General features: G+C 38.5%; 1 protein-coding gene across 2 annotated transcripts; it reads right to left on the bottom strand.

The window, feature by feature from the left end:
* Positions 1 to 4215: 4215 nt before the first annotated feature.
* Positions 4216 to 15178, bottom strand: LOC308690191 (uncharacterized protein). Of its 2 annotated transcripts, none has more exons than XM_081364527.1 (3): positions 15116 to 15178; positions 11442 to 11591; positions 4216 to 6562 (listed from the first exon to the last, which is right to left on the bottom strand). In XM_081364527.1, the coding sequence occupies exons 2-3, from the start codon at positions 11524 to 11526 to the stop codon at positions 4890 to 4892; spliced, it is 1758 nt and encodes a 585-aa protein (XP_081220653.1). In that variant the 5' UTR covers positions 11527 to 11591; positions 15116 to 15178; the 3' UTR covers positions 4216 to 4889. The 2 variants fall into 2 exon arrangements, with proteins under 2 accessions (XP_081220653.1, XP_081220654.1); XM_081364528.1 differs by lacking the exon at positions 15116 to 15178 and adding an exon at positions 12375 to 12440.
* Between the last annotated feature and the right edge of the window lie 502 nt (positions 15179 to 15680).

The following is a 15680-nucleotide window of genomic DNA, read 5'->3' as shown; positions in this document are numbered from 1 at the left end:
TCTGTGAGCCAGGGATGTTGGTCTCTTGAAGGTCTCTTATTCACTACACTTTCCCTAAAATAAGCCAGCAATGAAATAAATAAATAAATAAATAAATAAATAGTGTGAAAAGTACAGTTGCAGTGAAAAGCATTTCTGAAGGATCACGTAACACTGAAGAGTACTGAACTGGAGTAATGATGCTGAAAGTTATTTTAAATTGTAAAAATATTTCACAATATTACTGTTTTTGCTGTATTTTGGATCAAATAAATGTGGAATGAATTAAATCATGAATTACACTCTGCATGATAAAATATAAAGATTTCAGTCATCTTCTGTAAAAAAAAAATGCAAGTCACTACTACAATATTACTGTAGTAAAACCATGTGAGGACGAGCGGAGAGTATAGAATACTATAGATTAAAAAATTAGCTAGATAATACGTGCATATTAACAGCCTTGAATTAGCCATAACATGATTAGTCTAAATGTTAATAAATTAGGTGTATATCAGCAATCATAAATCAAAGAAGAAATGTCTTACTTCTTAGAAATATATGTTACCTAGGTGACGAGGATCACTCGTCGCTTTGTGTAAGTTCCAGTACGAAACAGCGCGGGGGCGCACCTGTTATTTTTCCGATGGTAAAAACAAATTATATGTTGTTGTATTACTTATCAGTATCTAGTTTTTGACCAGCGAATGTGTGAAAATTTGCATTTTTTGTCCGTCATTAAAACGGCGCCGGCGGCATCACATTACATTTTCATCAACAGGTTATAACCAACTAGTTTGTTGTACCTATATGGGCGCTCAGTTTTTCCTTCTGTAAAATACATTTGGCCAAAATCGCATTTTATAAAAGATGAAAGGCTACTGTATGCACAGGCTATTAAAGTGTCTATGTATTGGCTATGACTAGATGTCAAATGCTAGCCATACCTCTCAGTCTCAGGCGACGTCCCACATGTCTCAGTGAGTCAGACATCAAATAAATAAAATATTAGCCTTTATAGGCATAGTGTTTAGTAGTAGCCTATTTATTCAAACAACAAGATATTTATTTACCCTTCGCAAAACTTCGTTCAGCTGCGGTCTACTGTGCGGCTGCTTGTGGAACTTCCGTTGATTCAGTGAATATAGAGGGGGCGGAGTTATCAGCTTACTGACAGCTTGAGGATCGAATGCGATTCACACAAGTTTTTCATTGGCTAAATATTTGTAAAACAGACAGACAGACGTAAATGGTGACCAATAGCATTGATAAAAAAAAAAAAAAAAAAAAAAAAAAAACACCACCCAAAAAAGGGCACTTCGGAGTGTAAGGGCAAAAAGGGCATGTGCTCTGCACAGGTTGAACCCTACCTGTGCACGTGCCTGATGCCTTCCAAACTTGATGAAAAGCAGAGGAGTAGGCTACTGAAGTCTCTGATACCCCTTTTCCACCAAAAAGAACCAGGTGCTGGTTCAGAGCCAGAGCCGGTTCAGAGTTGGTTCGACTGACGAGCTTACTAAGAACCGGTTTGCCTTTCCACCGGCTAGAGAGCCACAACAGAGCCAGATCTTACGTCACTGTATACGTCTCGTGTTGCCCAGCAACCGCTAGTGCGGTAGCGCCAAACACAAACACTCCAGGCTTGTTCGAGATGCATCGGCTTCTCGCAGATCGATCGCCGCATGACATCAAAGCACTGCGATAGCGATCTAAAAGCACAAGGAGTCGTATGCTCTCCAAACACTCCCGCAGCTCCGATCGGTCCTCGCCGCTCCGATGCATCTCGAACAAGCCATCAACAATAACAGACATTGCAATACTATGGATGCTTATGGGTTTGCAAAAATACATCGGAATCCAACGCGTTCGTGCAGCTCGCCATAACTTACATAGACGGATATTATAATCGAGCTGCTATTAGCTCGACTAGCTGCTATTTAAAAATGGTGGTCACAAGTTTCTATTCGTCTTGTTGGTCACGGTAACCCCGCCCCCAGCCCCTGACGCAAGCAGTTCTTTCTTGGCTCCGTTCTAGACCCTGCAATGATTTGGTGCTACTTAAGAACCAGTTTTACTGGTTCGGAGCTGGTGCTTTGGCGGTGGAAAAACAAAGAACCTATTTGAAACTAGGCTCTGGCTCCGAACCAGCACCAGCTCTGCCTTGGTGGAAAAGGGGTATGATTCTTTGTTTTTGAGGTAATGGGTGTTTACAGGTCTGCGTTCCTTCACGTGGACTATACGTGGACTCAAGTCTGTGTGACTTGACAAGCTGTGTGACCAAACATTCGCTGTTTCAGAATGAACTTCACATTAAGAGAGACGGCAGAATGCGCATTGTTTATTTTCTTTATTTACGAAAAACACAACATTCTGTTTTTATTATGAGTGTACACAAATAAAAGAAGACCATTTAACAGTTTTGAATGATGTATAACACTTATATGTAAGATCAAAATCAACAGAGTATTTTGAGTATCTTTTGCACTGATAAGGAAAAAAGCGAACTAGTATCGCCAACGTGACCGCCGACCCCAGGGGGTTAAGGTTTCCAAGCATGGCTCTGAATGGATTTGGATGGATCAATGTGTCTCTGTTTCACCCACTGCTGCTGCATCCAGAGGTCCTGAGGAATTTTGATGGCAGTCACAGGTCTTAGGAATTAGTCTCTAGATGGGTGAAGGGCAGAAACTGCATGTGGACCAATGAGAAGTCCTGTCCTTCCCAGGCTTGGTACTAGAGGTCTTCTTCTTGCCCTCCAAAAGGTGTCTGACTGTTGTCCTAGCATCTTTATCTGATGTGGTGTTAGTCCACCAAGACCCAATCAAAATGTATCAAACCTCTGTCTACTTCTACGGACAGAGAGGGGCCCGGCCATAAACTAGGCCCTGAAATTGCTGTTCACCACAATGACCATGGGAAAATGTGCATCCATGGCAAAACCAGGTGAGAACCACTGCTGTATTAGATACATAAGTTAAAAATTTCCAAATGTTTATTGCATATATTTGTATAATTATTAATTATGAGTAGTGGTCACATGACAACTGAACAAAAGCGTCTCAGACCGAAGGACTCGGGAGGTGAACTAATTTCTTTTTCCTGCTGTAATGATTATGTTCTGTTTGGGACACTAAAGCCGGGGACACACTTAATGACTGTAAGGCCGATTATGAATGTAATTTGCACTTTTGGGCATGATCAGTCGTAAGTATCAGAGTCAGAGTCAGAGACAGTTGAGTTTATTCAGTGTTCACAGTCGTGTTTAAAATCTGCTCCAGTCATTGGAAACAGTCTGCAAGTGTCTTCAGTTCAGTCTTAGAATTTTTCAGCTAATCATCAAGTGTGTCCCTGGCTTTATATTGTATTTCCTTTATTCCCGTTCATCATTTGTTGCAAAGGTTTTTGATTCTTTACTTATGCCTTGTTAATTATCTTTCTGTTTCATCTGTCTATTCAAGTCTGTGTTAAGTCAGAGTTAGCTCTCGCCTGTGTTAAGTTTGGTATGCTTAGTGGTTCTCCTGTTGATTGTTGTTATTTTTTGTTAAATAAAGACTGCTGAAATTGAGATCCTTGCTTCATCATCCTTGGCTAACCGTGACACCTACAGAGACTTGAGTAGGCAAGTTCGGTCCTAGAGAGCCGCTGTCCTGCTGAGTTTGGCTCTGAAAAACCCTGAAAAAAACCCTCAACTGCCTGTAGCCTTAAGATGGGCGTACACGGTGTGAGTTCGGATACTTGGGAGGTCGTGAGATATTGCATACGTTAGGAGTCAGTTAACTTGATAATCACGTCAAAGCAGCTGGAACACAGCACGACTGTCCTGCACGAATTTTATCCCAAGCCGGCGGGCAATCACGTGAGCTTTCGCGCTAAACAGAGACCAGAGCTTTCAATGTTGCAAGCAACTATAACTTCAAATAGAAAAATGACAGAAATGTGTGTGCAAATTATTTGTTGAAAAGCAGAGAACAGTAGCCATTCCTTTCAACATAAACAACATAGATAGAGAGAGAAATGTGTGTGTGTATGCATGACAGTGTACGCTGTATGGTTGCTGCCACTGAGATACAGCCCCATCGATCTAGCCTGTGACGTGGTTGTCCACGATTTGGCAATAGGGACAGCCTATAGTATACGTTCATGAAAATGAAACGTTTTTAAACGTTTAAAAATTATCGGGAGGTGCTCGTAACATGCTCGGCTCGTAATTCCTCTCACACGCTGTGAGCCACGACCATGCAAGCATCACCGATTTCCACGCGATCATCTGCGAGCGCATAAAACAGCAAAAATCGCACCGTGTACGCCCGCCTTAAGGAATCGATTAGCTTGCTCAGGTGTGTTTGATTAGGGTTGGAGCTAAACTCTGCAGGACAGCAAGGAATGATTCTGATCCTAAATTTATAATTCCGTTTCTGATAATTTGTCAGTAGCTACACTATAATTTTCCCAAAATGTGAAAATTCACTTCAGCTCACTGTGTGTGACCAAGAGAGAAAAAGAGGGATGCTAGTGTGCTGATTTATTTGTACCGTTTGTGAAATTAGTGAGAGAAATATTTATAAAAAAACAAAAAAACAATTGCATTATAAGCGCATAGCTTATGGTATAATTATGCACAATAATTCAAATCCTAAGCTGAAATTCAGGCACTGAAAAGATCAATACTTGGCACCTGTGTATTGACAATATCCTCACAAAATATTGCGATAGGCCTACTATGCATTATTGATTTATTTTTTCCATCCCTCTAATATTTACCTGTGGATTCACTCACTAAAGTTGAATCAGATAATGCAGTGCAATGTTCATTATCTTGTTTCATTCAGTTTGTCTCTTTATTTCTGATATTTGTTTCCGCGGTATTTAACTGAATCAAATAAAAAAACGAGGGCACAATAAAATTGAAATTAATTTCGTACTATACATATTTTCTGGTGCCATTTTAAACTGCCAAGCCATTTAAATCTCCTTCCACACAAGGAACATAAATAGGGTCTCACATATGCATGACTTTTCAGGTGTATCTTTAAGTGTGATGGCAAAAGAAATTTTTTATTGCACTGATCACAATTAAATCTCCTTTCTCCAGAGTGAATGAGCAGGTGATTATTGAAATTGCTACTTTTATGAAATCTCTTGCCACACGCAGAACACTGCAATTTCTTTCCAGAATGAGTTTGCAAATGACGATTCAGGTCTCTTTGATATGTGAAACTCTTCTTGCACTGAAGACACGTAAAAGGCTTCTCTCCAGTGTGAACTCTCGTGTGAACTTCAAGGTTTCCTTTACGTGTGAAACTCTTTCCACATTGAAGGCAGATAAAAGGCTTCTCTCCAGTGTGAACCCTTATGTGAATATCAAGGTTTGCTTTGTTTATGCAAGTCTTTCCACAGTGATGGCACATGAAAGCCTTCTCTCTAATGTGAGTTATTACATGATTCTCAAGTTCTGTACTGTTTGTGAAACTATTTCCGCACTGATGACAGAGAAAAGAGTTCTCTCTTGAGTGAATCCTCATGTGGTAATTAAAGGTAACTTTATGTCTGAAATTTTTTCCACACTGATCACATGTGAAAGGCTTCTCTCCAGTGTGAATTCTCATGTGAACCTTGAAGTTTCCCTTAAGAGTGAAACTCTTTCCACAGTGATGGCACATGAAAGGCTTCTTTCCAGTGTGAGTTATTACATGATTCTTAAGGTGATTCCTGTTTGTGAAACTCCTTCCACACTGATGACATGGAAAACGGTAATCTCTTGTGTGAATCTTCATGTGCTGATCAAGATTTTCTTTACATCTAAAACTCTTTCCACACTGGCCGCATATGAACCGATTCTCTCTGGTGTAAATTCTGACAGGAGTCTTTAGACTTTCTTTATGTGAGAAGCTCTTGCCATTCAGTTTGCAGGTGTTAGGGCTCTCTCCGGTGTGACTTCTTTTGTGAGAATTAAGGGTTCCTTTACGTGTAAAACTTTTTCCACACTGATCACATGTGTAAGGCTTCTCTTTGGTGTGACTTCTCATGTGAGACTTAAGACTTTCTTTTCGTGTGAAGCTCCTTCCACACAGTTTACAGATAAAAGGGCTCTCTCCAGTGTGGCTTCTCATGTGGGTATTAAGGGTTCCTTTACGTGTAAAACTCTTTCCACACTGAAGGCATGTGTATGGCTTCTCTCCAGTGTGACTTCTCATGTGAGTCTTAAGACTTTCTTTTCGTGAAAAGTTGTTACCACACAGTTTGCAGGTGTAAGGACTCTCTCCACTGTGGCTTCTCATGTGGGTTTTAAGGTTTCCTTTAAGTGTGAAATTCTTTCCGCACTGAAGGCATGTGAAAGGCTTCTCTCTGGTGTGAATTCTCATGTGGACATTAAGGTTTCCTTTTTGAGTGAAACTTTTCCCACAGTGAAAGCAGGAGAAATCACTTTTAGTTCCTGTCTTTCGCACTCTCTCTTGCGAGGCAGTCTTTTCATTCTGTGAGCACTGAGACTTATCTTCAATTATGAAATCATGATGTTCCTCATACTGTTTTTTTTCTTCCACTTCATTCAATTCCTGACTCTCCTCTTTCAGTGCCATCAGGCCTACAGTGAAAAAAGACAAATACAGATTAAAGTTAACCCCAGTTTAAAGGGAAAGTAACAGACATCAAAACCAACATAAAATCATTAAATAATCATCTCCTCTTTCAGTGCCATCAGGTCTAAAGTGAAAAAAGACAAAATACAAAGAAAAGTTAACCCCAGTTTAAAAGCACAAAGCAACAGACATCAAAACCAACGTAAAATCATTAAATAATAAAAACCAGCATAAAGAATCAAAACCAACAACACATATGCTAGATCAGAGGTCTACAATCCTGCTCCTGGAGGGCCACTGTCCTGCAGAGTTTAGTTCCAACCTGCTTCAGCACACCTGCCTTTGAATAGTCAAGCGATTCTGAAGAGCTTGATGAGCTGATTCAGGTGTGTTTGATTAGGGTTGGAACTAAACTTTGCAGGACAGTGGCCCTCCAGGAGCAGGATTGAAGACCTCTGTGCCACCATTTTTAAAAATCTGTTGCGGTGCGTGCAGTCCTACATCCCCGGACTAATTTGCCTAATCTTCACAGAACTTTAGACCGCGGTGGAAACGCAGAAAGCAACAAGTCTGGGGTAAAAAAGTTCCTGGGACAAATTGTTCTTGGTAATTTTGGTGTAAACGCAGCTTAACATGCTACTTGTAGGAATAAAATGGTCTCTAGTTTTTCTAATCTTTTTATTGTTAAATTCAACTAAAGAAATTGAATTATACGGCATATATCATGTAGACTACACCACTACTTACTAACCGAGACACCTTCTTTATGTGTACAGATATGACGTAATGACGCAAAAACATGCTTGAATTTCCCGCGGAAATCCACCAGTACCACTGGAATTAAAAACATTATTATAAGCTTATCAAATTTGAATCGAACATAGGCAAGCAGATAGTTTTGAACACTGGCTGGTTATGTGCTTGCTCAAAAAATTATTTTGGATAATTTTTAACCCAAAAAAGCTACGGACTGCAGCTTTAAATGGTTTTACATGATTTGTTTATTGCATCTAATAATACATTAAACCTTCAAAAACATTTGCAATTGTTTTGTGAAGGGTGTTTTTATGCATGTTTTGGGATGTTTTAGTTGGCATTTACACCGTTCTGACTAGGGCTGTATACCTTGGAGAACCTGGCGATACGATACATACCTTGATACACAGGTCACGATTCGATACGTACCTCGATACAGAGCTGTCTCGATACGATTTGATATAATGTGACACGATTCGATACGATTCAATAAAAATACATGGGCCAGAGCCAATTAGTTAATGCTGAACACATTTACTCAACAAACAAAACTCTGCATTTTTCTTCAATTTATTAAAGACAAAAGTGCATTATAACAAAGTGCATTTTGCTTAAATATTTGCAACTTTAAGTGCTCTGATTAATTGTACACAAAAGCCCCTTTCACACAGAGATTCCGGAAAATACACGGATAAAGTGACCCGGGTTCGTTTGATTTTGGTTCATTCACACTGCCAGTGATTTTCCGGAATCAGAGTGAGTTCACACACAACCCGTAAAAATCCCGTAAAGACACGTGACATCGATGTGACATGTAATGTCTCAGCAGCGTCTTAAGTTTACTTATGAGCTGCGATTTCTCTCTCGAGAAACCATGCTTGTGCATTTTTTTCTCTGATTCGATCATAAACTTGCGCATTACGCACCGTTTCACAGCTGGCGAACGATCCCGGCTTCAGCGGCATCACTACGACACGGCATTATTACGGCTTTTGTTCACACAGCGCACGTTCCGGGACTGAACACGGCAATGTTACTAGGTCCCCAACACGGCATCGATCCCGGCATCAATCCCGGGTCGAGTTTGCGTTCACACAGAAGGCGCTCTGGCAATTTCCCGGGTTCAAAGCGCTGTGTGAAAGGGGCTATATTAATCTGGAAATTACCACAAGTCAACATTTAACTTTCCAAGGGTACAGTCTGAGCTCACACAAGCACAAAATCTTATTATTATTATTATTCTTATTCTTAACTTCTTATTAAATCTTAAATAAGGTGGATATCCGTCTAACACGTCCCAATAAACGAGCGACAGCAGGAAGCTTCAGTGCACGCTGCGAGGCAAGGTTTAAAGTGTGAGCGAAGCACCTGAAATGCAACATACCGGCAAGCTCCGCTGCGACGCTCATATTTGCGGTGTTGTCAGTCACAATAGCTGGGTCTTTGGATATGAGGTCCCACTCCTCCAGCGCCACTTTCAATAACTCTGCAATGTTTGACCCCGTATGGCTCTCGTGCATGGCTCGCGTTTGTAAAACGTGCGACATCAGTTCCCACTCCTCGTTAACGTAATGGCAAGTGATTGTAACAAAAGCTTGTAATAAAATCTTCGACATTTTCCATGGGTTTTTTTTAAACTCGCTAATGGATTGTCGGAGTATCGATACTAAGGGCTAGAATATCGATACTGTATCTTTTTTTATTATATCGGTATGTATCTAAGAATCGATATTTTGAGCACACCCCTAGTTCTGACCAGCAGGCTTTACCAGCGCGTGGCATTTCGAGCACTTCGAAACAGTGAAGCATTTTGCGAAGCAACTGGTTCAGTTGATTCAAAGTTTCGAAAAGCTTAGTTTCTCTCATCACTAATAAACACCATTAAAGGGATGGTTCGGAGTACTCTTTTTTATTTTATTAAAAAAATAATTGTGGCCAACGTGTTTTAGAGAAAAACATTTATTTCATAATGTGATTTCCCCCCACTTTCAATTCTTTTACTTCAATGAAAGGTTAGGATTTTGCCAATTTTTTGAATGAAAGATCAAAAGGATAAATGATGCAGATTTATCTTTTACAGCCATTTTTGATCATATTTACCAGGGGTATGATTAATTCTGAGCACGACTGTATACATATACATATATATGTGTGTGTGTGCTGTCAATCGATTAAAAAAAATTACTCGAATAATCACATTTTTATATTACATCAAAGGTTTATATTAGTTTATATATATTATGTAAGGGTTAATGCCCGACGAGGTGTCCATTATCAGGTATTAATGGACGACGGCGAGGCGTTGCCTCCTCCGGAGGACGGTTGCCTCCTCCGAAGTCCATTAATACCTGACAATGGACACCTCGAAGGGCATTAACCCGCTTATACCATGGTCACTTACGAAAGAAAGAAATATTTAATCAATGAATAATACTTTAATGTGTTTTAGAGTAAAAATCGTGAGGGTCGAGCGCACTATTTAATATCTCCCGTATACAGGCATTGCCAAGCAACGTGGCCACAGCGACCCGACCGCAGCAGTTGATCAGTTAGTTTGAGCCAGCGCAATCATTTAGAACTGTCATCAGGCAAATTGACGGGACGCCTTTCCTAGGTGTACATTATCACTTTTTAATGGACACCCTGCAGCCAATCAGAATCGAGTATTCACCCAGACCATGGTATAAAATGTAATAATTTCACAGTTAATCTACGAATGAATGTAGAGACAACATAAAGGCCAGTATCACTGATACTAATACAGCTATTGATGTCTGGATTAAATATATTACAATGTTACACACATATATATATATATATATATATATATATATATATATATATATATATATAATTGTTTTTTAAACCACGTGCAGATAGAGATTGTTACAGCCCTACACTGTTATTGATACAGTTCCTGCATGTGCACCGCAAAAAAATTTAAACATACAAACATGAACATATACTCTTGTTAGTGCTGATAATGAGGAATTACAGTTCCAAGATCTCATAATGTACCTCAAACTGAGTAGCTTATCACTGAGAAACGTCCTGCTCTAGTCGTCTTTGCGATGGAGGTTCGGGTTGAATAACTAGTTCTTCCAATGTTTCATCATTGGGCTTGCGCTCAGATTGATATAGTAAAATAGACGCCATCGTTACGGTTTTTAGAGTGCGTATAATCACTGAAGACTGAGGAAGCCTCTGGACAGAGCTGACGTTCAGTTATGGTAATGGACGTGTAGCTTCCGACAGGCGCTTGTAAGCGGTAGACCAATTACAACAGACTGGGCAATCTGGACAATCAGAGTAGGCTCACAGAAAGGAGGTATTTAGAGAGAATGATTCATCCATCGAGTCGTTTGAGAAACATTGAACAATGTGGTGATGTGCAATGTATATTAGGGCTGAACGATTAATCGCAACAAAACCGCACGTGATTTGCGATTATTTTGTGCGCAGCTTGTCAGTGGAGTGCAGCTGATTGGTATTAAATACTGCCCCATTTGAACGCCAGAGGGCACTCTCACGCAAAAACTTTAAATATGCCCTACAACAGAAGTACAATAATGCGCATCATTCCAGGAAATCCCTATCGCTGTAGCTGAATAAACAGAAGATTGAAACGCTTTGATTAAACATGACTTATAAATAAATGACTGCCTTATTCTGTGTAAGAAGGCACATCATCTCACAGAAGGATGCTCAATTGTCGTTATGAAGTGAGTTTGGAGTAAATGCGTGTTATTAAATGTTGTCTGTTGTTGGACAAGAGGTTCATAAATGCTTCTCATGTTTTGGAAAGATGTTTGACCCGTGTTGTTTTTTCAAATGCATGTTATAAGTAACTCAAACTCACAGTGCTTTCAGATGGAGCAGCATTTACAGAGCCGTACATCAATGACAAACTGCGCATAAAAAAAAAAAAATAATCGCAGCCTTTGGCAGAGACCCTGCTGAAGGCAGCATTAGTATTTAGCTGGTCATGACTGTCCACATACTCCATATCAAATACAACCCACAGACAGGACACTCATATGACATTCTTCAAAAATATTATTAATTTCTGTAGAGCTGGACATTTTAATAAGGATGAAATTAGAGTTCAGCTTTAAGAATAAAACCAACCTGTTTGTTCCTCAGTATCTTCTTGTTTCATTATGAATGTTTCTTCAATCCTCACGTCTTCACTCTCCTCTTTAATAAACGTCATCTTTATAATAGTGTCACATGGATCTCAGTTGCTTCACCAGGAGTTTTTCTGTATGTCCGAACACTCTGTCATGTTTAAGATGAGAATAATTAAAAGAAAGAAAATTTTTGAAGTGGCAAGTGAAAGAGAATTTAACTTGCCCGAACGGACAAGTACCCTGATTAAAACGTCAATAACAAAAAATAAATAGGGAATCACAAAAATGCAAAAATAATACAGATTTTATTTCATTTAGTGTACGAGGCGATTGATGGTGGATTATAATGTACAGTATATTACCGTACTGACCGTAATAAGGTTGTAACAAGTTTACAGAGTTTTTATAGCCTTTTTGCTATTTTATAGCCTATATTTTATTAGCCTATTATATTTAAATTAAGCAACATGACTCGACCATAAGTGCTGTTTTCCTGAAAACCATGACGATTGAAAATGTAACATTGATTTCATACAACAGTTCAAATTAAAGCTCCAATATGTAAACAATTTTCACTACAAGAGGGCGCAGTTTCCAACAATAACAAAGGCGAAGCTTGATGACGCTATGAAGGAGGTGACGATAGGAGATGCCGTTTTTAATGCGTTTTCACCATCTAGTGATGTATCTAAATGGAATTAATGAATCATGATCACGGATGAGGTAATTTATTCGTTTTGGATTACCTGTATGTCTGATCGTATTATTTTATGTCATCATAATTAATGAACGGCAAGGAACGTGAAATGTTATGCTATATTATCCCGTTACAACTTACAGCTATTTGTCATTAATTCTTATCTATTAAAATCATCTTTACTGTAACTGTTACATTACTTGTACAATAAAAAAAAAAAATGTATTTGCTTACCTGTCTATCAATACACTCGCGAGAGCAGAGTCTCTGTCAAGTCCAAGATTGTCGCGCAGCTCTCTCCATCTCGAAAACACCTGGCCGATATTTATCCGGGTTTTATTCCTCCGTTTGTTACACAGTCTGCGTGTATCCGAATATGGACACTTTCGTTTTGTTGGCACTTCAATACTCGCCAAAGAGTAATCGTGATCCATAACAGCTATAACCATACAGTCTATGGCTATAACGCTATAACCACCACTTATGCATTTGACCATGTGATATTCCATGTGGAAAAAAATGATAGTGCGGACATTGCGTCACTGAGAGGCGACATTTCTTTTCCGGGACGTACAGTTATTTAAAATCGGAATTTCTCTGAAATAAAAAAATCTTTGGAGACTTTTGAGATATTGTAAGTACACAACTGGAGGAAATATATCACACTGTGCAAGTTATTTTCGGAAATTTTTTACAAAATTATTACATATTGGAGCTTTAAGTCACTTACATTTTTGACACAATATTGACTGTTTTTATTCTGTTTCAGCAGCAAAAGTTCCAAAGATCACAGCAGAAACCTAGCGCAACTCACAGCAACACAACCGTGTTTCCATTACTGAATGATTAACCGTTTTGAACAAATCGGTTGAGTCAAAGAATTAATGACCCATTCCACTGCATCATTCTTGAATGAATCAGTCGCTTGAACGAATGACTTAATGCCTCACTCGTTAAGACAGTCACTTGCCGCCATCTACTGGCGGTTTAGTTTCATGTTTATGGCTACGTTCACACTGCCAGTCCAAATCCGATTATTTGTGTATCTGATTGGAATCCAATCTAAAATGATTGATGTCCATACTTTGTATCGCAACTGTTCAGAACCGATGGGTGTGTCCATGCAACTCTTTTGTTTTCTGGAATAGCTGCATTGGTTTATGGCAATGATGTTGCATTGGTAGGCATACGTTAAAAAAACAACCGCAACATGGAGGGGTTTGCAATAGAGATGTTGTCTTATTTAAATTATGTGTAGCTGCCGCTCTGGACTATGCGTCTTCTGAGGCAGCGGCAGAACCAGAGGCTTGTATGTACAGCTTTTTTTCCGCGCTGTTGTCTCCGCCAGTTTTAAAATATGTCTCCGTTTATTGTCAGTTCCTGCTCGTCCGGCACTTTGTAACAACACAGCATTGTTTCGGCAGCACCTTTCAGCATGTTTCCTATAACGTCTGACATTTTCATTTTACATGCTGTGAGAAAGTCACATAAACCACCCGAAATCTGATCACAGCGGTCAGACTGAAACAGATTTTCCGAAATGTGATTTAAATAGGATTTCAAACCACATAGGGATGTAGCTTGAAACAGATTTGTAAAAAAATCTGCTCACATTAGCTAATTCTGATCAGATTTCAATAAGATGCACAAAAATCGGATTTGGACTGATAGTCTGAACGTAGCCAAAGGGTCATACTTTTCAACATTTGTTATTTCAAAATATATTTAAAACAATTTTTAGACAGTTGTAATTTTTCGGTGTAGCCTAAATGTTTTCATTTGATTGGTAACAGCCATATAGGTGTCTTATTATTCTAATTGAATTTATTGATCAAATTTAAGAATTTAAAATGAAAGATGAAGCATACATTTAATACAATTAGGAAAATTTGCCCTTTATAAAAGGTAAACCAAAAAAGAAGTAAATATCACATACATGCAGATTTAAATGTGTCAAAGATGATAGAACACTGATGAGAATATTGCTTCAGAATAAATTATATCTACAACACAAATATTCTATTTTTTCCAGACAAGCAACTTTTTTACTCGGTCAAGCGAATGACCGATTTACTTATTCATGCCAAGGCTTAATGTCGAGCCCTAAATACATATATTAAACATTTGAGTTGTGGCGGTCCTAATTTTTGTGGAATTTGGGAAATCCTAAAAGTTGGGAGAATCAGTGCTACCAAGCAAAAAAGTAAAATTCTAGCCCTGTGATTACACTCGCAACAAATACATTTGCAATACACATAATTTATACTTAAAATAAGCCCAATTAAGTATAGTAAGATTCATTTTTAAGCACAAACGTTACAAAAAAAATGTACGTTTTAAAAAGTAATCTGGTCACATTATTGTAGGCTATATCTCTCAGCAATGAGTCAACTTCGCTGGTTCTTTCTCTTTCTCTCTCTCTCTCTCTCTCTCTCTCTCTACTTTGAATTCATTCAAATAAATTAAATACACCGCGCTAATACAATAACAAAAAGGACATGCCGTTATCTGTCTATATCCGTTCAGTCACATTTTGCGCCGCAAACATCAATGACAGCTTTCAACTTATCCATGCTGGCAAATAATCATGACCACCCGAAAGTGAATTATAAAATAATGTTATAAGGGCCATTCACAACCGGAGGGTCAACAATGTCGCATAGTAAAGCGATCACCAACAGAATAATTTTGGGCAGGGATTAATGTAAACACAGATATAGGATAGCAATCTAGTCTAATGTCAATGTAAACAGGCGGGACAAAAAAAAATGGTCAAAAGATCAGATCTGTGCATCAAGACTTGCAGTGTAAACGCAGCTTTTCTGTTGTGAGCTTTATACAAATAGCGTTCATAAATATTAGATAAAGCATTGCCATGTTAGATTCACAAAAAAATAATTCATTTTACAAAACTATAAAATTAAATGAATAGTTTGTATCGATTAAAAAAACTTTAAATTCTTAATATCACAAACCTTTCTTAAGCCGAATCCCAGACGCAGGAGCGCGGCTCAGATCTATGACGTCACATCACCAAACCAAAATAAAAGTCCTGTATAGTTCATAGAAACCTAGAGTGCATAGAAATTTAAGTGAGAAGAAAGTGAAAATTTAAGGAAACGACAATTGTCAGAGGAAGTCCTTTTTTTCTTTTTTTTAAATACATGTTGTTCAAGGATGTGCTGAAAATACCAGAGAAAGCATAGCCTACTCTTGCAACACATCTAACATGAAATTCTGTCTAAAAGATTCATGTTTGAGTGCAAACCATTTGGGTTGGGATCTTTTTTTCAATAACAAGCTATTTTATAAATTGTTGAATTTTTCAAAAGAGCCACAACAAAATGTATTATTTTACTTTTACACAATATACAAGGGTTGTAAACCTTTGAATCTTTAAGGCATGCCACGGACTACTTTAAAAACAAAGAATTGTTACATCTAAAATAGTTATTATTGTATTATAAATAAGATGAATTGTGTGTGTGTGTGTGTGTGTGTGTGTGTGTGTGTGTGTGTGTGTGTGTGTGTGTGTGTGTG

Source organism: Scardinius erythrophthalmus, assembly GCF_964197995.2.
Source record: "Scardinius erythrophthalmus genome assembly, chromosome: 4".
Taxonomy (NCBI): Eukaryota; Metazoa; Chordata; class Actinopteri; order Cypriniformes; family Leuciscidae; genus Scardinius; species Scardinius erythrophthalmus.
The sequence above is the reverse complement of the archived record's forward strand: the minus strand, read 5'-3'. Positions and strand labels throughout refer to the sequence as shown.

Coding starts and splice junctions, on each gene's coding strand:
- LOC308690191 (XM_081364527.1), bottom strand. CDS start 11,526: ATGACGTTTATTAAAGAGGAGAGTGAAGACGTGAGGATTGAAGAAACA. Junction 6,563..11,441: donor AGATACTGAGGAACAAACAG/GTTGGTTTTATT, acceptor TTTTCACTGTAG/GCCTGATGGCACTGAAAGAG.